Source organism: Heptranchias perlo, chromosome 22 (genome assembly GCF_035084215.1).
Source record: "Heptranchias perlo isolate sHepPer1 chromosome 22, sHepPer1.hap1, whole genome shotgun sequence".
NCBI classification, from domain to species: domain Eukaryota; kingdom Metazoa; phylum Chordata; class Chondrichthyes; order Hexanchiformes; family Hexanchidae; genus Heptranchias; species Heptranchias perlo.
This window is the reverse complement of record NC_090346.1, coordinates 38,644,172-38,670,334: the sequence shown is the minus strand read 5'-3', so window position 1 is coordinate 38,670,334 and position 26,163 is coordinate 38,644,172. Positions and strand designations below refer to the sequence as shown.

The window sequence follows — 26,163 nt, the reverse complement described above, 5'->3', positions numbered from 1 at the left end:
GGGGGGGGGTGTCTCCAGGTTGAGCCCATCTCCGTTACTTTTCACCCCAACTCTGCTGCCTCGAATGTCAAGAAGCGGCAAGGCTTGCTTACCTTCCGCACTCGCATTAACTCGGGGTAATAAAACTCGGGGCAACTCTTCTCGCTCGACTCAAAGAGAGCCAGCGTGTGGCGCGATGTGACGGCCGATATTTGCCCCTCCACCACCACCACCTCTTCCTCTTCGTCCTCCTCCTCTTTATTTTTCTTTAGGAGAGGAGCCGAGACGGGAAGCGTAGTCAGGGACACTCGTCGCGGTTCGGCCATGTTCCGTGTCGTGCAGGCTTAGTCTTTTCGCTTCTGTCACTGTTCCTCGTCCAGTCTCGCTCGCTCGCTCGCTCGCCCGCCTGCCTGCCTGCCGCTGGAGGTGGACGCGTCTGGAACAATCGCAATCGCTTCAACGGCAACAAAAACAAACCCCACAAACTTCGGCCGCCGCCATCTTCCCGACCTGCGCCCCACCGTGCGCACGCGCACGCACTGACACCCCGTAAGGGTACGTTTCGGAAAACGCCTCGCGCATAATTTTTCTTTCCAAGAATTTATTTTGTTAAAGTAACTAACGGTAGTTCAGCTTGTAATAGGTATTCGCATATAATTTTTTAAAAAAAAAAATCAGGATTAATTGATGATATTGACCTTTAACCGGTGCCAGGATCACGTGGGAGGCCGTGGGTTGACTGCTCCCAGCGGGCTGTGGGTGAGTTGGTTTGCGAGTAAGATGGCGACAGTGAGTTTACGGGTGGGAGATTTGGTCTGGTAAGAGACTGCAGCTTTTCGTTGTACTGATTTTATGCGATCAGTGTGGAATGTTTCCCCCCCCCAAGCAATGACACTGAGTATCTTTTAAATCTGGTTTTCTTTTGCATTTTTTTTTCAGGGGGAAGCTGGGTAGATATCCGCCCTGGCCCGGAAAGGTGAGTTAGTAACAGAAATAAGGAACGTATAAAGGTGTTGCGGTGTATCTGAAACGGTAGTGACCTGTTGCCTAACGTAAGGAAACAGCGGGTTTATGGTCGAGGGTCAATCGAATAAAATGGAGGGGGAAGGGCAGTATGGTGGTTGTGTGTTGAGACTAATACAATAGGTCCCATGATTGACCCTGAGAATCTTGTTCATTTATATAAGAACGAGAAAATCATATGTTTACTGTACAGGTAGTGGGACTACTTTCCCTTTTGTACAATTTATCGAACACCAAACCTCGTGATTTATTTTAACAGGAATTGTTAGTGGAGCTTGACTGCTCACTGCGATTGGTACCTCTTGAACTGTTTAAATACGTTAATATGAAAAAAGAATTAATTTTGCAAAATGTGATTAGTTTAGAGAGCAACTATGTTTTAAATTTATTTTTACGCTCAAGTTAGATCTTTCGATCTGAAATCTAATCTGTCTCTATTGTTGCCGTCCGTCTGTTTTTTTGGCTGGATAATGGTTTTCTGCAAGTTGTCCTTTTTTGTGTAAACCATATAGTAAACTTTTTTATTCCTTGTTTTCAGTGATTTTTGTTGTTGTTGCTTTTGCTGCGTTTTTAGTAAATTATTAAAACCAGATCAATTTGAACTATTCTCTGACCAGAAAACCACCAGGGCCTTGAAATGAAGATTAATGCCAACAAGGAGAGGAACAGCTGGTCCTGGGAGTTAATGGCAAAATATGAAGAGCTGCAGGGTGAGCAGCTTTTGATGAGCTGCAACATTGACTGGCTGAAGTAGGATTAGTGGGAGGCATTCAAGCAGTTACTTCAAAGAGAAATATAAAGTTGCTGAAGCTGGAACCATGTTTAGTAATGCAAGAAGTTCTGGAACATAATGCTGTTATGTTTTGGCTTCTGGTCTAGTTCAGGAATCTGCTCTTAGAGACAGGGAGTTCTTCCAGCTCCTTGGCACCGGAGCTTGGACAAGATGTGAGCTGGAGAGACAGCATTGAAATAAACATAAAATATAACCAATGTCTCTAAATAACTAGCCACAATTAATGTCATTACTGATGTCAGATACATTAGCAAACTAAATAGATAAACAGAAACAAGTTTTTTAAAAAAAACCTTGCACAATAACTGGAAAGCAAAGGATTGCCTCAATAGAAACTAATACAAAAACTGGGTAGAAAACTTAATGCAAAATCTATAATAGAATTATTGATGAATAGAGTCAGAAGCACAGAGGCACAAATAGTTGCCAGGAAATCCTGCAACAGAGGGAGAAATATGACTACATAGTAGTTGAAGTAATTTGTCTCAATAGAATTTTTAAAACATTTTTCTAAGCTGTACCCAAACCCTGCCTTCTGTCCTGTTTTGGACTTGATAAAAGGTAGCAACTTTATTTGTGTCTCTTTATCCAGTGAAAAATGTCTTTGTGTTAGGCTGGGAGCTCTTCAGTCAATTAATGAAACTCAGTTTTGAAGTTTTTAAGATTTTTTTTTCCCCAAAAAACTTTCGGGGAGATCATTGCTTTACTAAGTACCTGATAAGTAAAACTGTAAGATTAACATCTTCATAGGTAAACTCAATCAGGCCAAGATGGTATGTGTGAGCAGGTGACTAAATATCTGTTATTGGATGGCTAATATGTATAACTCAGCAAGTAGTGCAAAAATATGTAATTTTGAAATGTGATTTGGTTGGCTAATGTTATTGCCTTACATGATTTCTGATATCTTATTCAGATAAATAGGTTAATTACATTCATGTAGATATTAAGAAATTGCACATTGTAGAATGTGGAAATACCACCATTCCTGGATCTATCAATCAGGTGATTGGTAAAAATATTGATGTAACTGTATCTATAAAAGGAATAAAGTTTGGTTTGAACCAGTCAGCAACTTAGACTCTTGATTTCAAGCTAGGATATTGCTTAGCAACAGAGCTATGCTTTTTATTATTCTGTTGCAGCGAATGCTGTACCTTGACATCTGGTGGAAAATAATGGTCACACAGTAATTATCTTCAGATTGGAGTCAGCAGCATCACCAATGGATATAGGACGTCTTACTATCATGCTGATTGACAACAACCATTGTTGAAGTGACAGCCATAACTTTTTAAAAGTTCTGCTTGTTTTTTTTCTCCCTTGGGGAATAGTGGTACTTATTTGTTTGTGGCTGTATAACCAGTTCACAATTAATTGTCAATAATAAATGTTTGAACTTTTTTCTGTTTTAAGATTGTTAATCCACCCAAAGATCTAAAGAAACCAAGGGGGAAAAAATGCTTCTTTGTAAAATTCTTTGGAACTGAAGACCAGTAAGTAGTTACTTTTTTTTTAACACACAATTGAAAAGGCATGGTTCAATATTCTTTAGAAAGGCTGGGTCAACAATGAGGCAAGTTTGAGGATGTGCTGGTGATCTTGAGGTGGAGCACCCTGTACTCCACATAGAGATTACCATTTAGGAAGAAATTACAAAATGGTGTTAGTTATTTTTAAAAAATCTTTCAGTTGAAGTTGATTAGTTATTTAGACATCAAGTGAATCAACAATATTCTACCTGACATCTGCATTTTAATATTTTTTGTGTTTTGTGAGTTGCTTGTTATAGTAATTTACTGTATGTCTAAAGATGTTCCAAGATGAGTGCATATTGGGAAATTATTATTCTGCATGTGGGTAATGGAGGATGTTCACTTGTAAAAGCATTTTATGCTGGCCTTTTTTTCTTCTGCACTAGCAGAATATTTAGAACATCACTAGTGTTGGGCCTTGGACTGTTTTATAAAACCCACAAACTGCTTTGCTATATTGGACTGAACAATTTAGCTACAGCCTCCCAAACACTCCAGCCCTGATCTCTTGTCACTTGGCAATTATTCCTCCATCTTTCTCCCTTGTCCCCTCCACTCATTTCTTACATGAGATCCCTTTCCTGCTCCCTTGATACCCTTCCCATCCAATTATTGATCAGTTAACAACACCTGCTGGCCCCATCCTAGGTGAGAATAACAGTTCACTTTATTCAGGTGCTGTCCCTATCCCATTCAGAACTGCTGCTAACGCCCACTAATCAAAAATCTTATTCTTGACCCATCAATTTTGTCTAACTGTAAGCCCATCTCTAACCTCCCTAAGGTCCTTGAATGTGTCCTTGCCTCCCAACTCCACGTATATATCTTGAAACTCCCTGTTTGAATCTTTCCAGTCCAGCTTCTGTCCATTTCACACTACTGAGATCACCATGGCTAGAGTCCTAAATGACATCAACTATGACTATGACCATGGTGTCTTATCTCTCCTTGACCTCCTCAATCTTTTCCTAGCATCTGGTGTGGTAGATCATACTGCTCTCCTCCATTGCCTCTTAATTGTCCAGCTCTGGGATGGTGGGTTTCTACTCTTAACTATTTGGTCACAGCCAGCGCACCTCCAGCAATCACTTTGCTTCTCTTCTCACACCTTCACCTCTAGAGCTGCTCCAAGGATCTATCCATGGCCTGTTCTTCCTCATCTATATGATACTTCTATGACATCAAGCACGGGGTCATCTTCCATCTGTATGCTGACAACACCGAGCTCTATCTCTCCCACTTCATCACATCATGGACAAGTAACATTCCTTCATCCGATCTTCAGGAAGACCAAAGCCATTGTTTTTGGCACCTGCCTCAAACTCTGCTCCCTTTAATGCTGATTCTATCTCCATCCCTGGCCTTTCACTTAGGCTGAGCAAGACTGTACAAAACCTTGGATGTGCTGATTAATACTGAACTTCAAATCTCACATCCCATCCATCACAGAAACAGCTTGTTTTCATCTGCACTCATTGCCTGCTTAAGCCCCTTTGCTACTGAACCCCTTCTCCATCTTTTTGCCTTCTCCAGGCTATTATTCCAATGCTCTTGGTTCTACTCTGTATACATTGAAGGTGCTATACGAGTTGTTTACATGTGTTTATATTTGGATAATTTTTCAACTTGTCATGATGGGAATTGCTGAGCAATGGAACACTCTTTATTTCCAGTCTCTATCAAGCATTCATGGGTCAGATGTAACACAGCTAGATCTATGTCCCACTACACTGTTGGGGAAATACTTAAAATTCCTTTGCTCTTGCTTCCCTTTTTAGCATTAGCCAACTTCCTGCTCCCCTTGCAGCTCATAGGGAAATAGCACGTTTCCTTTGAACGTCAAGAAAGCTGCAGTGTTGGGATCCATCAATAAGAAGCTCTGTGTTGGCACAGATCAACTTTCTTCTTGGTCCTACATGTCAATCGGAAGAGGTCATCTATTTTTAACATTAAGTATCTACTAGGTATATAGCATTATTCAGGTGGCACTGAAGTGTAAAATTGCTGATCCTGTCTAAGTAGTACAAGTGGCTCTTTTGTACCATTTAGACCTGATATAGCAAGTCTCCAGGAGTTGGAGGAGATTAAATGTGAAGCTTCTGCAGATGAGAAATATAACACAATATTTATTTTACTAGGGGGAAAGATAGAGAATGTTCTCTCTTTAATCCTTAAAACTGTCTACAGATCTAGGAAAGTGACTGTTGGTTGGATTTGCTAGTTTTCAACTTGCATACCATGATGATGAAATGTACCCGATTACAGTAATACTGTTAATCCAATGTAATTAGCTTTCACCGTAATAACCACATGGAACCAAGACACAGTGGTGAAATTGCTCAGCAATATTAATAGCTAATGTGTGTGCAGTAAAGAGGATCGGGTAAAGGGTGATAAGGTGTGAAAGTAAAATGCCACAAATGAACCATTTTAATTGTGCAGAGATATTACATATACTTCTGACATTTGAGTAGCTTTGTAACTAATAGTGCAGTAGAAGCTGTTTATTCAGGAATCCTTTAGTGGAAACCAATTTTCCCCAAATTTAGCTGATCACGTGTGTTATAATTCAGGTGCTTTCCTGAAACTTTCTACTTGTGCTTAACACTAATGCTATCTTCAGTAGGTGACTGCAGGCTCCCAATGCAGTAACAAAATTAATGAGGCACAGAATATAGTTTCTTGTTGACTATGCCATGAAGACAGTTGAACACTGTATCAAGTCACAAAATATATAGGGTATATATTGCTTGCTTTTAATGGCAAAAGTCAATGAGCAGTAGCCATTTTAGAGGCTTTATAAATGTCATCTGTTTAAAGACATAGCAGTCCAATTCAAGCAAGATGATTCTAGAAATTGACTAAGTTTTGTTGCAGTGCGTGGATCAAAGTAGACCAACTTAAATCCTACCACCTTCACAAGGAGGAAATGATAAAAATTGCCAAAGGGAAACGTTTCCAACAGGCAGTGGAAGCAGTTGAGGAATTCATTAAAAAATCCAAGGTAAGGTGTACCTTTTTTTAATCTAGTGGATCAAAAATGATCACTCTGGGTTGGTTTGAGGGAATCGGTCAGAGGTTCATGTTAGTATTCATTTATACTGCAACTCTAGCATTGCTGCAAACTAGTTTCCATATAAAGATGCCTTATAGTTCCAGGATCAGGGAATGCACATTAAGTGTAATTCCAATATGGTGTCAAACCTGGTGATCCTCGGAGCTTTCCGAATTATTTTTAAACCTACCTGGAGAGTGCTGATGCTCCTGCTTATGTGCTCTAAACATTTAAATCTCACTTGCGGTGAGTGGAGCTCAGAGCATGTGTGTTAAGCACATGTGCATAGTGTTCTTTACATGGGTGATGGAATTGAAGTTTGAGCAATGCTGCATGAATGTGTTACTGCCTGGCTGGAATTGATACTGCAGTAAATGGTCTTGGGCAGTTATAATAAGGTCTGTAATTATTCTGCATTATAACAATGCTACAGAGATATTAACAGCTTAAGGAACTCAATTTTGCAATGGAAATAATTGAGAAACAGTAGGGACATTTCCTACTGCTTGAATCTGTGGAAACAAAATGTGCAAATAATTAGGTATAATTTCACACTTTCTATCAATGATCAAATGAATCGAGATGTTTTGGTTGCTATTGAAAACTTTTGGAAGTGTTGAGGGAATGTTATGAAGACCTGACCTGTGGGATTGACTTGTCATGAGGGACGCCACGAAGGAGTTATGGCCAGTGTCACAAGTGGAGTATAAATCACAGCCTTACAGCACTTTAGAATGTATTCTGTCTACCATACAATAGCATCTAAACTGTTTTATTCAAATGGGTAATGAAGTAAAAATGGATTTAATGATGGACTTTGTTCCCCAATAAATTGATTCCAATAAGTTGGACTATTAATGTTAGGAATGATTACTGTGTGATTTGTGGCTGGAATGTTTGTCCTTTGAACATTTGCTCTTTAAAATTTGAAGAGATACAATGATTAAAATGTGACATCTGGGAAAAATAATGACAATTGCATCACCTATTAATGCTTTAAAGTTTTACCAACTCTGATCTTGAATAAATGATGTAGACTGGTCCTGAAAATTGTTGGCGACTAGATTCAATGCAATTGATTTTTTTTGTTGGGGACGGGGTGTAATTACACCGTGACCAGTTTCCACAAAAAGTGTGGGCACAGAAATTTATATTGTAAAGTTGATAGGAAGTGTGCACAGATGCAAAATTTTGAAAATATTAATACTAGTTGATTTCTTGTGACATTGCACACACTGAATCAAGATCAGGTCTAGCCTTTGGATTAAGTGGGGTTAGAGGACAGATGTAATTCAGTCCCAATTTTAAAATCATACATTCTGTCCTTAATTTTACATTGCCATTATAAATTCCTATGGCTACATTTATAATAGAAACTGTATGTAAATTTGTCACGCAGTAACTACACCCTCCTGCCATTGGTGGTGCTAGCTCTGAATGGGACGTATAATTACAGAATGACACATTTACAAGGGCAGTTTCCAATATAAATGAAGATGTGAGAATTTTATAATGGCAAAAGTTGCCAGGAAGTATGCATAGATGCAAGATTTTTAATATGTCACTAGTCGCATACAATAAGACATAGAATAGCTTAATTCTCTTATCTGTCTCTGATGTCTTTGTGTTGCTGTTTCTCCTTTCTTCTCTATCTCTTTTCTGCCCCTCCTTTGCTGCTTCTCTCCCCTTCACTCTTATTCTTTCCTTTAGGATGGCATGGTGTGATGTAGCAAGGAAAGGAGCCGCTGATGGCTATAGGCTGCAGTTAGGGTTGGGGCTGCAGGGAAAATGTGACCCTCAACAATTCCCTTCCCCCAATCACTTGTGTTTCACTCACCCCTTCCAACCACCCCCTCATTCTTATCACTATCTATATCTTTGCCCTTGACTCAGCCCCTGCCTTATCCATTCCCTCTTGCTGCACTGCCACTCAATTGACCAGCTTCCCTTTCCCCTTCTTGTTTTGCTCAGAGGCTTCGTTTGCTCTTAAAATTCAATGCTATTTTAAAAAATGAACATGAGGAATGAAACTGTCTCATAGGTATTAGAAATTAGAAGCTCTATTTCACAGCTGTACATGATTAGCATTCTTTCTATCAACAAAACACTGGTGAGATAATCAGTGGGCTTCAAAATTCAGCTGCAAAATTGCAGTCTGTTAATTCTTGTGTGTGGTTTTTGTGTCCGATCACTTTTCTGGTTTTTTTTTTGCAGATTCTGGTAGATAAATCTTCCTGTAATTTTGAATATCCAACTTGTTAACTAATATGTTAATTTCAGCAGCCTATTTACTCTAATGTGTTGTTTTCAAATAAAGTAAGATGTATTTTTTTTTAATTGTATGTGTATGGCTTTAACCTTTCACCTCTGGAATCTGATATAGGCCGTACTAATGGCCTAAAAGTCCTGTCTATAAACTATACTTTTCATTCTTTGTGTAGAAAAAAGTAAATTCACTTCCTTGTTTCATTTCTCCCCTTTTCTGTATTTTTCCAGTTAAAAATAGTTAATTTTACTGTTGTATTTAGCCATTTTCAGTTGGTTTCATACTGCTGAGGTTTTTCTGTTTCCTTAGTTTTGGATTTATTTTCTTCCTCCCTTCTCTTGGTATCAATATTACAAAGATGAGAGGTGGAGGTTCCTTTTTTTTATTAAGGCTTCACCAGATATTTCCCTGGTGCCCAGCACCACAGAACACCCCTGTAAGTGAGCCCATGCTCCCTATGGACCAGATTGTGACTTTGTATACACAATATCTGATGTAGAGTTGCCCAGGGATGGAACAGAAACACATCACTGTAATTAGTTTGCTAAATTAACATGAGCCTTCTCATGTTTTCCTGATCTTTGGGTAGGGGAAGAATAAGTGCTCTAGCTGTAGTAAACTATAAATCATGATTTTATGTTACAATAACAAGTAGAACATCAATACACCAGATTTCACTTGATGATAGACCGTTTAATTTCAATCAATTTGGATGTACAAAAAAAGTGAGATCTTACTAACTCTTATTAATACTAAGCTTGGTCCAATGTCCATATTATAAAACTTAAGACACAAGGTTTCATCTAACCATCTTAGAACTTCACCCTCTAATTTTAAAGGCTCTGAAGAGCTGGAAACACACTGCCTGAAATATATCTCATACCCATTGAATTTCAAAACTGAAATACAGTAAATCAAAAGATTTCTTCCATTAACAAACAAAGCTTATCAAATTGAAGTGATTTCCTGAATGTCAGCTAGATACTGGACACCAATTCATTCACACGTCTTAACTAGCCCTTTACCTTAAATTGACTGTTGCCAGGACAAAGCTTGCAGTCTGTATTTAAAGGCTTCTACTTGCTTTGTAATTAAAACCTATTTCCACGCTGCCTCCTGAGGGAGCATGAAAGGCCATGGATGTCATCTGCTACATTCAGCTCAACTGTCTGCTGTGCTCAACAAAATTTAAAGTGAACAGCCATCTCTCTCTCTGATATTCAGAAGATAGAGAATTAGAATTTGGAACATGATTGATCTTATTCACTGGTCTCCTCCACTTTTTAGATGAAGGTTCCACAGTACTGAGAATTTGAATCAAGAGTTTCAAACTGTTGTAACCAATACTAAAACTTTGTGCAGTGGAACACTGCTGCAGTCATTTGAAGTTGAGCTTTAGGTTAATTGTGCAGGATTTTTTTTAAATGATGTATCTTCAAGTTATATTGTAATATGGATTAGGTCTAAATTGATTAAACATGGAGTCCATTGAAATAACATTTAACAACTGTCATGTCACTTCATTTAAGGGGACAATTAACACATTTCTGGATTATTGGGAGGGATCAGTGTCGTCTTTACTTTTAATTCTTTTTTAGGTATCTGCACTCACCTCCTCAGAAGACAAAAACAGACACATTTCATCTGAAGATAAAGGACAAAATTCCTCCACAGCAGAAATTTCAGAACACAATACAAGGAAAAGGGGTCGACCACCAAAGGAAGAAAAGGTTAGTTTTAGGTAGAGTACTGAAACTGTCTAAACACAGTAGTGTCTCTTTATTTTTGGGATACACCTTTATTTTTCTCTCTGTACCATACAGAAGCTGTGATTGGCAGGCCAGTGTGTCCAGCTCCCTGGCCACCTCCAGTGTATCCTTGAACTAGTTGCTAGCATGCGTGCAAGACTAGCCCAAGAACTGTGCGCGTACGCTTGTCCCCCGTCCCTGCAGGGAAATGTCTAGGGTTCACAAAACTCCCACTATATCACAGTGACACAGTCATGATTGAGGCTTCTAGCATGGAGCAATTAAACCATCTGGTCAGTTAGATAAAATAATAAATTTTATAGTAATATGTACAGGAGATAATTTACAGCTTGTTTAGAAGATGTAAGGACTTCTGTATTTTTTTTCTCCCACTTAAGGACTCTTTCCCTGAGCCGTCCACAGTGAAGAGGTTGGTTACGGGTCCAGTCGTGGGATACAAATGGAAGGTGAGTCACAGTTTCTTTAATTCCTAAAATCACAGAGGCCTACCATTTTGGGTTTTTACTGACATTCTGATCAGCTCTAGTTGGGTGTATTAGAGGGCCATCAACATCCTATAGCACCCCATGCATTCATATTGGAGACAGCTGGGTTTGTAACAGTAAATCTAGGGAATATTGGAGTTGGATGGCTGTTATTGTTTCAGAAACTTTAAAAGAATGGTATGGAACACTCAACTGAATACCATTTCTATCCCCTTGTAATTTTGTTATTCGGTCTTCTCAATCAGGAGAAAAAATTGTATAGTTACTTAGTTTTACACAGTAGATGCTCCACAGATACTGTTGCATGTGATATGTTCATTGTTTATGGCTCCCTCTTGAAAATTGCACTTGTGCTACCTATGTATGGCGACCAAAGAATAGTTTTCCTGGCAGGCTCTGCTGTACCGGTCTTCAAAGGTTAACAATAAATATTTCTACATGTTGTGTAGAGAAAAAGATGTGCATCTTTTAACACCTATTTTTATTTGGTCCACTAAAATGGTTAACCTGCTTTTCCCCAAATCATTGCAACATAAAGGAAGAGGTTCAAAAATGAAACATGCAACATGGTTTATTTTATGACATTTTCAGCTTCAGTTCCCTGCTGTTTTTGTTTGCAGTTTGATATGGAGGATTAAAACAGCTTTACAGTATAGGTTTTAAAAGATTAGTGTGATAAAAGAATGGTTTTAAATCTGCATTCCCATCAATCTCCAATTATAAAGTACTCTCTCCTGTTGGGAGTTGAAAGTATTCACAATGCTAATCTGTAGTACAAATCGCTTGGCTTTTTATTCGGGTGTTAGTCATTTTATAACAGAATTGGCCTGCAGTGCCAGCTACAGCAAGTGACCACAGTGTGTTTCTAAAAGGGTGAGTATATTCAATGGTAAATGTTATTTTGATAAACTTGCACTCAATATGACTTTCGTTACTTGTCTTGTTCATGTATTCCATATGACCATTTCTTCTACTTTCTATGGTCTTGAACTTGAAAAGGCTGCACCACATTTTATAAAGGAGATTTTAAAAAGAGAATTAAACAGGTCAAGTAGAGTACAAAACAGGATTGATATGGAAGCCAGAAAAGTCAGGAATAGAAAGAAGCTAATGCACTTGAACCTTTCAGGAATTGAAAAACCTTTTTTAACCAAGAAACCGATGATTGAATTTACAGCACTACTGAAGAGACAATTTGGAAACCTATAGTTTTTCCTACTTCATACTCGGACACTTCGGCTTTCAAAAACCAAGTTGCGCTCTACTTCACCAATTTCACCTTCAGTTGAAGTGATTTTTATATTGAGGAAAATTGTTTTTGGAAAACTACCTTCACTAGAGGACATGAAATAGTTGAGGTTTGCTGAGTTGGTGTATTTTACAATCTGATTCACTGGGAGACTAGTGACCATAAGTATTTGGGCTGTTTAAAGGACATCATATTGACATGGTCACTGCAAATGTATTGGGTGACAACACCTATTTAATGGGGGGGACCTTGTGCAGTTGCAAATACTAAAGCAACATAAATTTGGAAATTCTAAAGTGGAATAATTTTATCAGTAATTTTCAGTGTATTTTTCCCCCTTTATATGTGTTACTTGGTAAGTGGTTCCAATTGTGGAGTTATAATATAAGTTTACGTGCATGGGAGAAAATGGTGGGAATCACAATGTTCCCTTATTGATTGGAGAGCCCTGGTTTTGGCAGTGGAAACTGGTGATCTAGTATCTTCCTGCACAAAAGATGGGGACTGATGATGCAGAAAGTGCTGAACTTCCTTTCTTTCTCCCTTTCCAAAACACCAAATTGCTGCAAAGCTACTGTTTTCTGTCAACTAGATTTCAATTCATAAACTTCTAGCTCACTCGGGAGGGAATGGTTGGTGCTATTCTTCCACTCAAATCACAAGTATAAATCTTCAGTTATAGGATCCGAGTATGATTACTCAGTGCTCAGATTTGGTTTTTCTAATTGCAGCAAGTAAAGGACGACCCTCACTTCCATCACTTTCTGCTCAGTCAGTCTGAGAAGGTAAGATGGTGCATTTAGTGTGCAGCCTAGAAGTGCAGTTTTTTTTTTCCAGTAATAAGCTGAACACTAGATAGCAGAAAGCATTGGTCTCCCTATTTATTTATTTATGTTTCTTCACTTTTCCATTTCCATCTTCATTTTCCTAGATCTGTTGTCTGTGTGTTTTCCCTCTTTGATGAGGAGGTGTTGGTGACTGCCAGTGTGTTTAGCCAACTGAGGTTGCAATTGCTGCAGGACAAGGGTGGTCTACAAATGTTATTCCTCTATTCCTCAAATTAGGATACAATACCATGAGGCATCCTGCTTAACTGTGCATCCAAGGTCACACCTGGGGTCAGGTAACAATAGGAACTGAACCTACTGGTGGGAAGCGACTAGCTTGACCTATTACTGGATCATAAAATATTAGTCGATTCTTTCCCTGTGTTCTCACTTTTTTATTTCGATATCCTGATCATTTGAATAAAGTATAGACCCTAATTTTATATTAATTTTTCTTTTTACAGTGTAGAAATACCTGGTTTAAACGGTTCACTTAATTAAAAAAAAAATGCACTGTACTACACCTAGTAAGTGTTTTAGGTCTGTTAAAACTTGTGAAAATAGACCCCCTTTTGAAGTGGGCTTTGATCTACTAATTTGATACTTGCTGATGTTCAAACATTGCTTAAAGTAACTAGTAAAGTTAAAATTGTAAAATTTAAGTGGCTACTTTGAGTTTAAAAAGTAGGACTGGGAGTAGGGAACATTGAATAAGAGCAAAGGCTCATCTTTTTGAAGCAAACTGCACTTATAATGTGATTTATTTTTTTCCAATCACTTTCCTGGTAAAAGTATAAAATCTGAATTAAATTCCTTTTTAAAGGCATAAACCAAAACAGAAAAAAAAAAATTTCACCTAAAGCAGATGCTGCTGAAGGTTTGTTTTTTAAAAAAAAATCTCTAGTAACTTTTTATATGGGGGTGTGAGAAATTGGTATTAAAAAAAATACTTGTGTATCCTTCAAGTCTCTTCAATTCCCTGCCTTTAATTACTTGATGGCAATAGTTATGATAACTGTATTTTGCATGAATCGTGATGCAAAACACTACCACATTAGTTACTCAGTTTACATAACTTTTTAAAGGTTGAGACTCCTTCTCCACTTACATTTTCCCTTAGTTCCTGATTTCCGTGCACCACCATTTTGGTTGAGAACTCAAATGAACAGCCTGCTCCCAGGCTGTAAGTAGGAAGTGCCACAGTAGTTGTCAGCAAATGTCTGCCCAATGTGTGTGTGTTTCTCCCTTTCTCTTACTGCGGGAAAGCATTGCCCATAACATTGGCTGAAATCAGCAGCTCAACCTGTGCGTGGGGACAAAATCAATATTTGGGCATAGCGCAGTGATGCTTTAACACACTGAACTGGTGTTGTAGTCTAATATTTTCCCTTCCCAATCTACATAATTCAAAGATATATTGGTCACAAAAATTATCTATTTTTAAAAAAGGTCAAATCTTCAACTGAAGAGACCAATCTGGATTGTATTTTTGAATATAGAATGGGGGTCTACTTTGTAGTCCAAAAAACAATTTTGCATAATGGTAAGGAAAGTGTTTGGGGAGTACTCTTGTACTTACCAGGAAAAGTAAGAGGGTTGACATCATTGGATAAAATAACTAGTTGAAAATTAAAGATAATATAAATATTCTATGACTTGGAAAAATGCAATATTTTTAATATCACAGATTGCATGTCATGCAACTTTCATTGGGATATAGTTCACATGCGAATGCTTAACACATTTGTGCAAAATTCCTCTGTGTACTATTTTGAAACTGGCATTAACCCATTTAAGATAAATATATTAACATCTGATTTACAAAAAAACAACACACTGAGGAATGTAATGGAATAGTTTTAAGCATCCATATGTTAACTTCACTAATTGTAAAATATATTCCATAAATTTGTCAGCCACCTAGTGGAATTCAGTGAAAATTTTACTTTGCTTTTTGCATTCAAAGCTGGGAGCGTTAAATGTTTCAAAGACTCAAAGCAATTCTTAACACGCAAGTTCTGATCAGAATTTATGCTAATACATGTAAGACTGACCATCCGATGAAGTTCATCAAATTTTGTTAGGGCAGATTTCCTAAAAGGACAACTTTTTAAAAGCCCCATTTTAAGCTGTAGTTGTTTGCCCCAATTCTGTATTTTGAGGTGGAAACCCTTGTCTATATGTTTACAAGCCTTAAAGCAGCTCCCTTTTTTTTTTACTGTTGAGGCTAATATAAGCAACTTCAGTTTGAATCTCCGCTGTTCAGTCTTGTGCTTGATCACAGTGAAATAGCATATGAGCCTCCTCAGAACAACTATGTAGTCTTAGCATGGATGAGGATGAATAGACTTTAGGGTTTGTGTGATCCAACCTATTAGGCCCTCTGTACTGAGCATAAACTTCAGAGTGGCTGGGTAACAAAAAATCCCTAAATTTTGAAAATCTGCAATTGGAATACCTTTCTTTTGGGGATAGGATGAAAGAGATGGTGGCAGTTCTCCTGTAGTTTTGGTGCATGTTTATGTTCAAAAATATTCCCACTAGTTTTACAGGGATTAAAATCTATTTTCTACAGAAATGTTCACCCCAACTAATACATCCTTAGTGGTTCCTAAACAACTGTATTATAAGCTTAACCTGTGGAGACATGAAATAATAACCAGATAAAGCTGTATGTTTTACAGACTGTATCAGCTAAATGCCTGTTGGATTTAAAGTACTTAAGTACCAAATGAGGTCACTTTCCTTGCGTAGACTTATTTTCCATCGTGCAAGAAGTAATTGGCTCCATTTTTATTAATTAACAGTCAGGGCCGTCTTCTGCCATCATTCAAAAACTAAAGACCACAGCAGAAGAGGTATGTAATATGCTATTTCTTTTCCATTTCTAAATGTCCTTTGGAATAAAAGGCTAGAATGAATTCTTGCTCACTCTTCCAAATGGAATTATTGAATGTTACAGCACAGAAACAGGCCGTTTGCCGGTATTTTTTTCCACATGAACTACCTAGTCTAATCTCATTCTCTTGCTCACTTCCATATCCTTTAATATTTCTCCTTAGCAAGCAACTATTTCCCCTTTAGAAAAATTTACGGACTTAAACTGTTTGTGACTGGGAATTCCACATTGTGTAAAGAACATTTTCTAACTTCTTGAATTCTTTTTGCGATTAATTTAAAAGTTGTGCCTTAAACCTTCCTGGTTCCAATGAAAATAACTAACTTCTCACATCTCTACTTAAGTATAAACCCTCATCCCTGTAACATCCTAGCGATTCTATGCTGCTCCCTTTCCATTGCTCTTATTTCCTTCCTATAATGTGCCCAAAATTCGACACAATGCTCCAATGTGCCCTAACTAAAGTCTTGTACAGGTCCCATATAACCTCCTCTGGATACAAAACCAAAGATTCCATTTGCTTTATTTATGGCCTTATCTACTTGGGCTGTCACCTTTTTAATGACCCATGTAACTGCATAGCAAACTGCCTTGCTGTTCTACTCCATTTAAAATCTTACCATTTATGATGTATTTCCTTTCCCTATTCTTCCACAATTATTTAACATTTTTCTACATTTGAAATGCATCTGCCTGCACTTGTCCGTTTTTCTTTTCAGGTTATCTGTATCTTGTTGCAGTAATCTCAAGCATCTTCACAATTTGCTATACCATCAATTTGGTGTCATCAATAAATTTGACATTGTTGCATCATTTCCTAAGTCCATTGCAATTTACGTATTCGGTAAATAGGAGTGGCCTAATGTGGACCTCTGTAGAACACTACTTGCCACATCTTTCCAGTCGGAGAAAGCTCATTTTCCAATTGCCCATTGCTTTTTGTCCTCCAACTACCTCTATCCATGTGGCCATAATACCCATAATGTGCCATTCTCCTTGCCATAAATCTCTTATGGGATGACTTACCAAATGATTTTTGAAAATACATATAAACCACATCCACTGTAATTCTTTGAACTATTAGTTCTTCAAAATTCTTTTAGGTTAGTCAAGTACAGCTTGCCTTTTAAAAATCCACCTTGACTGGCCTTGGTCTAACCCCTGATTCTCCAAGTGCTTAGTAATTTCATCCCATATTTATAGACTAGTACTTTACCAACAACTAAAGGAAGATTAACTGGCCGACAGTTTCCTGACATAACCCCATCTTTTCTGAAGAGGGATGTCACATTTGCCATCTTTTAGTCCTCGGGTACAATTTTCTGTTGCTTAGAATTTTTTGGAAAAATCATAGTCTAGCCTCTTTTCAAAAAGGCAGATAAAATGGAAAAGGAGGCTGGGGGTGGTAGCCCTGATAATAAAGGATGACATAAAGACAGGAGTGAGAGGATTTTGGCTCAGAAGATCAGGAAGTAGAATCAGTATGGGTGGAGATAAGAAATAACAAGGGGCAGAAAACACTGGTGGGAGTAGTTTAATGGCCCAATAATAGTAGTTATACTGTTGGACAGAGTATTAATCAAGAAATAAGAGGAGCTTGTAACAAAGATAATGCAATAATCGTGGGGAACTTTAATCTTCATATAGACTAGGCAAATAAAATTGGCAAAAGTAGTTTGGAGGATGTGTTTATGGAATGCATTTGAGGCAGTTTCCGAGTACAACATGTTGGGGAACAGGCTAAATTAGATCTTGTCTTGTATAATGAGACAGGGTTAATTAGTAATCTCATAGTAAGGGATCCTCTGGGGAAAAGTGATCATAATATGATAGAATTTCACATTGAGTTTGAGAGTTACGTACTTAAGTCCGAAACTAGAGTCTTATAGCCAATTACATAGGTATGAGGGGCGAGTTGGCTATGGTTGATCGGGAAATTAGACTAAAGGATATGATGGTAGATATGCATTGGCGAATAGTTAAAGAAATATTTCATAATTCTCAACGAATGATTCCGTTGAGGAATAAAAACTCCATGGGAAAAGTGATCCATCCGTGGCTAACTAAAGAAGTTAAGGATAGTATTAGATTAAAAGAAGAGTTTTATAATGTTGCCAAGAATTGTAGTAAGCCTGAGGATTGGGAGGGTTTTAGAAACCAGCAAAGGATGATCAAAAAGTTGATAGAGGGAGAAAATAGAATAAGAAATAGGAGCAGGGATAGGCCATACAGCCCCTTGAGCCTGTTCCGCCCTTCAATAAGATCATAGCTGATCTTCGACCTCAACTCCACTTTCCCGTCTGATCCCCATATCCCTTGATTCCCTCAGTGTCCAAAAATCTATCCATCTCAGTCTTGAATATACTCGATGCCTGAGCATCCACAGCCCTCTGGGGTAGAGAATTCCAAAGATTCACAACCCTCTGAGTGAAGAAATTCCTCCTCATCTCAGTCTTCAATGGCTGACCCCTTATCCTGAGACACTGTCCCCTAGTTGTAGACTCTCCAGCCAGGGGAAACAACCTCTCAGCATCTATCCTGTCAGAGAAACTAGCAAGAAGTAGAAAAACATATTGTAGGAGCTTCTACAAGTATATAAAAAGGAAGAGAGTAGTGAAAGTATACGTGGATCCCTTAGAGGCAGAGACAGGAGAAATTATAATTGGGAATAAGGAAATGGCAGAGATGTTAAACAAATATTTTGTATCTGTCTTCACTCTAAAAACGTACCAGAAATAGTGGGTCTAATGAGAGTGAGGAACTTAAAGTAATTAATATTAGTAAAGAAAAAGTATTGGAGAAATTAATGGGACTAAAAGCAGTGAAATACCCTGGACCTGATGACCTACATCCTAGGATTCTAAAAGAGGTGACTGCAGAGATAGTGGTTGCATTGGTTGTGATCTTTTTAAAAAAAATCCTTAGACTCTAGAATGGTCCTTGTGGTTTGGAAGGTAGCAAATGTAACACTGCTATTCAAGAAAGGAGGGTGAGAGAAAACAGGGAACTACAGGTCAGTTAGCCTGGCATCAGTAGTTAGAAAAATGCTGGAGTCCATTATTAAGGACGTGGTAATGGGGCACTTAGAAAATCATAATATGATTAGACAGAGTCAGTATGGTTTTATGAAAGGGAAATAGTGTTTGACAAATCTATTAGAGTTTTGAGGTTGTAACTAGCAGTAGATAAAGCAGAACCAGTGGATGTAGTATTTTTGGATTTTCAAAAGGCATTCGATGAGAGGGTTGTCCTTTTGAGGAGAGATTGAATAGAATGGGCCTATACTCTGGAGTTTAGAAGAATGAGATGTGATCACATTGAAACGTATAAAATTCTTATGGGGCTTGACAGGATAGATGTTGAGAGGCTGCTTCCCCTGGCTGGAGAGTCTACAACTAGGGGACAATATCTCAGGATAAGGGGTCGGCCATTGAAGACTGTGATGAGGAGGAATTTCTTCACTCAGGGTTGTGAATCTTTGGAATTCTCTACCCCAGAGGGCTGTGGATGCTCAGGCATTGAGTATATTCAAGACTGAGATGGATAGATTTTTGGACACTGAGGGAATCAAGGGATATGGGGATCAGGCGGGAAAGTGGAGTTGAGGTCAATGATCAGCCGTGATCTTATTGAACGGCGGAGCAGGCTCGAGGGGCCGTATGGCCTACCCCTGCTCCTATTTCTTGTGTTCTCTGTTACTTCCTCTGTACCTCTCAGGCTCCTCTGATGTAAACCGTTAGATCCTGATGATTTGTCTACCTTAAGTTTGAGTAATTTCCTTAGTCTTCAATACTTCCAATAATGGTGTTTGTATAGTCCCAATATCCACTTGCTTTACAAAAACTGAAGCATACCCTCACTGTCCTACAAGTTTGTCTCATTGTATAGATGGGGAAAACTTAAGTCCTTTCAGACTACAATGTATTTTTTTAGACTGCACCTTGTGCACTAATGTATGACCTCCTAATAGAGTCTTTCAACTATACTAAGATGCATGAAGAAAGCAAAATGTCTATTCCTATGGTAAATTCTTCTCACTTGTGCTATTTTATGGGGATGCATCCAGCAGAATTCAAGCACTTCAAGGGCAATCTTTGTGCTTCCTACTCAACTCAAAATGGCCATGACAGAGGCCTGGGAATCGTGTGTCCTGCTTGCACCTCTAGGAAATGGAGCAGACACACTTTTTTCAAAAAAATTACAAATAACAAAAAATATATAGTGTAACTGTAGTAGAGACCTTGTTGCATACACAATAGATTTTTTTTGACTTTTCATTGATTCTTGGAATAAACTAGGTCTGCAACCTGCTTTAATAATTTGACTAGCAATTCTGCTGCATTGCAAGAGAATGGATTATTACCACAAAGTGCTTTTATAGAAGAACTAATCGTTCATTTTTTTTAAGTGGGAAACTAAGCACTAGGTTCAAACTGGAATAATCCTTTTGGCACTGAAACTAATGTATGCACATTTATCACAAATCCAGTTCATGCTGTAGTGTAATAGCAGGCAATACAAAACATTTGAACTGCATTTTGTATACATGAGATGGTGGCTTCACAGAAAGGTAAATGCCACAGTTCCTGGTCTAGTATTCATACCAGTTTTTGAATCTGTAAATGGGTGTAAAATTGTATAAGTAGCAGTGATGAAACATTTTGCACAGCATGCTCAATATGAGCAAATGCTAAAAGTGTGTGTGTGTCCCCATCCAAAATTAATCCTGATATGTAAGGGTTTATAGTTGAAACCTCACCTGTGAAAGTTAATGAGTTAATTTTGTTTTAAATCACAGGAAGCAGAGTCAACATCCATCCAGGCAGCTGACAGTACAGCAACCAATGGCAGTGTGATTCCCACAGACAAACGGTAAGGGCCTGAAAATAAATATTAAAATCCAAAATGTCGTCATCATTTGTTAAAATGATTTGGGTCAGGCATCAATCCCAGGATCAAACCTTACCTAGCATAAAATCCTGAAATCTTAAATTATTGAGATACAGGAATTGAAGTTTGTTTTTGAAGAGATGTGCAAATACTAGTCTGACAGCCTGTGATCTGTGTTCTGGCCACATAGCTAACTCATGATTATAGAGAGCTTTACAAATCTACGTAATTGCAAATGAAGGCACATTCTCTGTCTTCTCACAATTGATTTTCCATTTAAAATGAGTACAGATAGTCATTACTATTGTGTCATGCTTCATTAATCAGTAATAAACATCTAGCAATGTGATCATTTAACTCAAATCTTGACAGCAGACAGCTTCTCAGTTTCCTGGGTTTATACCTACAGCCTGTAGGGCTTTCATTACAATTCTATGTGTTAAACAGTATGGGTAGACCACAAGACTTACTTTTGCAACTGCTGAGCATAGTTTAATTTGTTGGGCTTTGCCACTGGTAATCTGGTGGCTCATTCAGTCTGGTATTTGACCTCCTTTCCATTTTTGAAATAATTGAGGGCAGCCCACTTATGCCATTCAAACTTTAGTCAGATTCAAGTGGATGGTACGGATTATTGCTCAAAGTTAACAGATCCTAAGATTCAAAAGCCGTTGACCCTTTCTGATTTCCTCTATGTTCCTCCCCTTTTGTTTCAAGATCTGACTTTATTTTTTCTGTGACTGATGGGAAAGGTTAGCAAACTGCTCCCACATTTCAGTGAATAAAAGTTGTTACTGCCTGCTAGACTGAGCATTAGAAGATCCCACAATGAATTTTCCTTTTTTGCATTAGCGAAGCATCAAACCTGGCCAGGCAGTGATGGGGACTTGCCATTGTAGGGAACCTATGTCCACAGTGTGTTGTATCAAGCCACCATACCATATCTGTTTTAATGAAAAACGATACCAAAAGAAACTAATCTGCATTATAAATACCATGTATTTGCATACTGACATGGTCATTCCAGTCCTCAGCATTCACTTTAAATGTTGTACCAGTTAATGAGCTGTCACTGGTACTGCATAATCACTGGACTTCTAACACGGACTGCAGCGGTTCAAGAAGGCGGCTCACCACCACCTTCTCGAGGGCAATTAGGGATGGGCAATAAATGCCGGCCTTGCCAGCGACGCCCACATCCCGTGAACGAATAAAAAAAAAGAGAGCATAAAAACAGTGATATCATACAGTGGTTGGTTTTTATAAATAAACAGGTCAATATTCAACTGCTTGGTTGAGTAATCTGTTTTCAGCCCATCAATCAAACAACCCCTTCAGCATTGGCAGACTGGTCAGATTAGCAACCTATGGGTTCAAATTCAGCTCAGAATAATGGGATGGGATGAAAATTTCCCTTTCTCCTGGTTGCAAGGATCCTGTACAAAAATGTGTTTGGACAGTTGTGGCTTAAGCCACGTTTTCAGCAGCTAACCTATACCTCAGAGAAGCCAATGACGTCTATACAATGGAATAAGTGGGGAACTTGTGAATCCATTGAGTTAATTGGCATTGTGGACATGCTTGGAAATAATGCATTTACATGCATAATAAAGTGGTTGTGGTTACAGACTATTTGGACATTTATAGTGCGGTGTTTTGTTTTGTTAAACACCTTGACATGTCGTTTAGGTGCTTGAAAGGCCATATAAGTGAGGTCAATGGTGCCCTACTTACTAAGAATGGTAGATCTTTTGATAAAGTCTGTTGAACTCTCCTGTTGCTACTACATGCCAGCATTGATTTTAATAAATCATATAAATACGGGAGAATTGCGAATGTTACACCCTTGTTCAAAAAAGGGTGTAAGGATAAACCAGCAACTATAAGCCAGTCAGTTTAACCTCAGTGGTGGGGAAACTTTTAGAAACAATAATCTGGGACAGAATTAACAGTCACTTGGCCGAGCGTGGATTGATTAGGGAAAGCCAGCATGGATTTGTTAAAGGCAAATCGTGTTAAACTAACCTGATAGACTTTTTTGATGAGGTAACAGAGAGGGTAGATGAGGGCAATGCAGTTGAGGTGGTGTATGTGGACTTTCAAAAGGCATTTGATAAAGTGCCGCATGATAGGCTTATCATCAAGATTGCAGCCCCTGGAATAAAGGGGGCAGTAGCAACATGGATACAGAATTGGCTAAGTGACAGGAAACAGAGAGTAGTGATGAATGGTTGGTTGTTTTTCGAACTGGAGGGAGGTGTACAATGGTGTTCCCCAGGGGTTGGTGCTGGGACCACTGCTTTTCTTGATATATGTTAATGACTTAGATGTACAGGGCACAATTTCAAAATTTGCAGATGACACAAAGCTTGGAAGGATAGTAAACAGTGAGGAGGATAGTGATAGACTTCAAGAGGATACAGACAGGCTGGTGGCATGGGCGGACACGTGGCAGGTGAAATTTAACGCCGAGAAATGTGAAGTGATACATTTCGGTAGGAAGAACGAGGAGAGGCAATATAAACTAGAGGGCACAATTCTAAAAGGGGTACAGGAACACAGAGATCTGGGGGTATATGTGCACATTGAAGGTGGCACGGCAGGTTGAGAAAGCGGCTAAAAAAGCATACAGAATCCTGGGCTTTATAAATAGAGGCATAGAGTACAAAAGTATGGAAGTCGTGAAGAACCTTTATAAAACACTGGTTCGGCCACAACTGGAGTATTGTGTCCAGTTCTGGGCATCGCACTTCAGGAAAGATGTGAAGGCTTTAGAGAGGGTGCAGAAGAGATTTACTAGAATGATTCCAGGGATGAGGGACTTAGTTATGTGGATAGACTGGAGAAGTTGGGGTGGTTCTGCTTGGAACAGAGATGGTTGCGAGGAGATTTGATAGGTATTCAAAATCATGAAGGGTCTAGATAGAGAGAAACTGTTCCTGTTGGCGGAAGGGTCAAGAACCAGAGGACATAGATTTAAGGTGATTGGCAAAAGAATCAAAGGTGACATGAGGAAAAACTTTTTTACACAGCGAGTGGTTAGGATCTGGAATGCACTGCCTGAGGGGGTGGTGGAGGCAGATTCAATCATGGCTTTCAAAAGGGAAATGGATAAGTACTTGAAAGGAAAAAATTTGCAGGGCTACAGGGATAGGGCGGGGGAGTGGGACTAGCTGGATTGCTCTTGCATTGAGCCAGTGCAGACTCAATGGGCCAAATGGCCTCCTTCCGTGCTATAACCTTTCTATGATTCTATATATTCACAGTATGTCAAAACAGGAAATCTGACCTGGGTTATGCAATGGTGAACTTGCAAACTTCTCTTTGCCAAGCATCCAGCAAATACCTATGGTTCAAATGGAAAAATTGAGTGCCATTGTCATGTTTAAAATCACTGACAGTGCAGTACTGATGTTGTTTCTTGGTTGCAAGTCTGGTTCCAGGTGATTGATACAGTTCATATGTTGCCTGAATGAGGTTGAAATTGTTATGTCAGGCAGTCGGCATGTTGTCTGGGGTACCAATGGATATTGATGGTTATACCTCTTTGGCCTCAGATTTCCATGGCTTTTAGAATCATAGAAAGGTCACAGCAAGGAAGGAGGCCATTCGGACCATCGAGTCCATGCTGTCTCTGCTGTTCATCTTCTTTGAACATGTCCAACAAACTGAGACTTGCTAATGCACCCATGTTGATGTATAGACCGACAATTGAGTCAAGTTTTACACTTTCCTTCTCTGGTCCAAGGTGGACTTCCATTCGCTGTATCTGCTACCTTGATGTCACCTTTTATAATGGGCTTCATTAATCTGATGTGGGCTAGTAAGAGGTGCAAAAAGGGACTATGTTTTTAAAAAAAAATGCAAGGGATATCAAAGCTAACAGCAAAAGTCTTTAACATATTAGGAGAGAGAGTGGTAAATGGGAATGAGGGCCCATTAAAGACAAGTGCAGGTGAGGCTATAGTGGACAATAAGGAAATGTCAGACTTGTTAAGAGTGCTTTGTATCTCTTCACAGTAGGGGAAGAGGACAAAATACCAGCAGTACCGGGGAACCTAACTATAAGTCAAAGGGAAGAACTTAGTGGATTTAATGTTTTTTTTCAAAAAGTAAGAGAGAAAATAATGGGACTTAAGATGGACAGAACTCTAGGACCTGTTAGTTGCCACCCCAGACTATGAAGAAATAGGTGAGGAAATTACAGATGCATTAGTCATAATTTTCCAGAGCTCTCCAGATTCAGAAATTGTGCCTTTTTGGATTTGGATAAATGTCACTTTACGAAGGGAAGGAGGGAGAAACCTGGCAATTATAGATCCGTCGGTTTAACATCAATTGTGGAGAACTAACTGGAATCTATTATGAAAAATGAAAGTGTGACTGAGAATTTGGACAAGTATGAGCTGATCAAAGCAAGTCAGCATGGATTTGTGAAGGATAGGCAATGTCTGACTAATCTAGTTGAATTTGAGGCTGTCGCTAGCATGGTGAATAGGGGCGTGTCTATGGATCTTGTCTAGATGGACTTCTAGAACGTGAGATTAATAGCAAAAATGAGAGCTCATGGAATTGAAAGTAACTTTGTAACATGGGTTGGTAATTGGTTGGGAGGTAGGAGACAGGATAAGGCAACGTTTTCTTATTGGCGGATGTGTTGAGCAGCATTTTCAGGGATCTATACTGGGATCTCAGCTTTTCATGTATATATTAATGACTTGGATGAAGGAATCAAGAGTTGTGTATCCATGCTTACAGATGACACTAAGTTAGGAGGCACAGTAAGTTGTGCAGATGGGAGCAGAAAGTTACACAGGGACATGGACTGACTAAGTGAGTGGGCAAAACTATGGCAGATGGAGTTTAATGTGAGATCATCCACTTTAGCGATGAGAAAAACAAATCGGAATATTTTCTTTAATGTTGAGGGTCTAGCAGCTGTGGAGGAGCAAAGGGATTTAAGTGTCTGTGTAGAGATCACTGAAGCTGGTGCAAAGGTATAAAAAGTAATCAAAAAGCCTTTATCTCAGGGGGATTGGAATATCAAGGTGAAGAATTGATGATTCATTTGTAAAGCCTTGGTCAGACCCCATCTAGAGTATTGGGTTCAGTTTTGGGCACCGAATCTCAGGAAAGATATATCGGCCTTGGAGGGGGTACAGTAAATAATTCACCAGATTGATATTGGGGCTTAAAGTGTTAAGTTATGAGAGCAGGTTTTATTAACTTTCTATTCCCTTGAGTTTATAAGATGGAGGGGTGATCTAATTGAGGTATTGAAAATGATATGGGGATTTATTTGATCTAGCCTATTTCCTTTGGTGGGGGAATCCAGAACAAGGGGGCATAATAAAATTAGAGCTAACTCATTTAGGAGTAAAATAAGGAAGCAC

At 38.7% G+C, this 26,163-nt stretch overlaps 2 protein-coding genes across 8 annotated transcripts in view; one reads left to right on the top strand and one right to left on the bottom strand.

Moving 5' to 3' along the window:
* The window catches only part of LOC137340679 (ubinuclein-1-like), a 55,891-nt gene extending 55,402 nt beyond the window's left edge, over positions 1 to 489 (bottom strand). For all 4 annotated transcript variants that reach the window (XR_010966854.1, XM_068003330.1, XM_068003333.1 and 1 more), the window contains exon 1: positions 93 to 489. Coding sequence is in view for 3 of the 4 variants with exons in the window: in XM_068003330.1 (XP_067859431.1) it covers positions 93 to 305 (213 nt within the window). In the remaining variant the exon portion in view is untranslated. The remainder of the gene's footprint in view (positions 1 to 92) is intronic.
* Positions 490 to 731: 242 nt separating this feature from the next.
* The window catches only part of glyr1 (glyoxylate reductase 1 homolog (Arabidopsis)), a 38,329-nt gene continuing 12,897 nt past the window's right edge, over positions 732 to 26,163 (top strand). For 2 of the 4 annotated variants that reach the window (XM_068003325.1, XM_068003327.1), the window contains exons 1-9: positions 732 to 797; positions 919 to 955; positions 3,212 to 3,291; positions 6,208 to 6,334; positions 10,250 to 10,381; positions 10,798 to 10,866; positions 12,886 to 12,939; positions 15,789 to 15,839; positions 20,679 to 20,752. In XM_068003325.1, the coding sequence (XP_067859426.1) occupies positions 760 to 797; positions 919 to 955; positions 3,212 to 3,291; positions 6,208 to 6,334; positions 10,250 to 10,381; positions 10,798 to 10,866; positions 12,886 to 12,939; positions 15,789 to 15,839; positions 20,679 to 20,752 (662 nt within the window). In that variant the 5' untranslated portion in view covers positions 732 to 759. Of the gene's footprint in view, positions 798 to 918; positions 956 to 3,208; positions 3,292 to 6,196; positions 6,335 to 10,249; positions 10,382 to 10,797; positions 10,867 to 12,885; positions 12,940 to 15,788; positions 15,840 to 20,678; positions 20,753 to 26,163 lie in introns of those variants that run through there. The other 2 variants (XM_068003326.1, XM_068003328.1) reach the window with 2 other exon arrangements.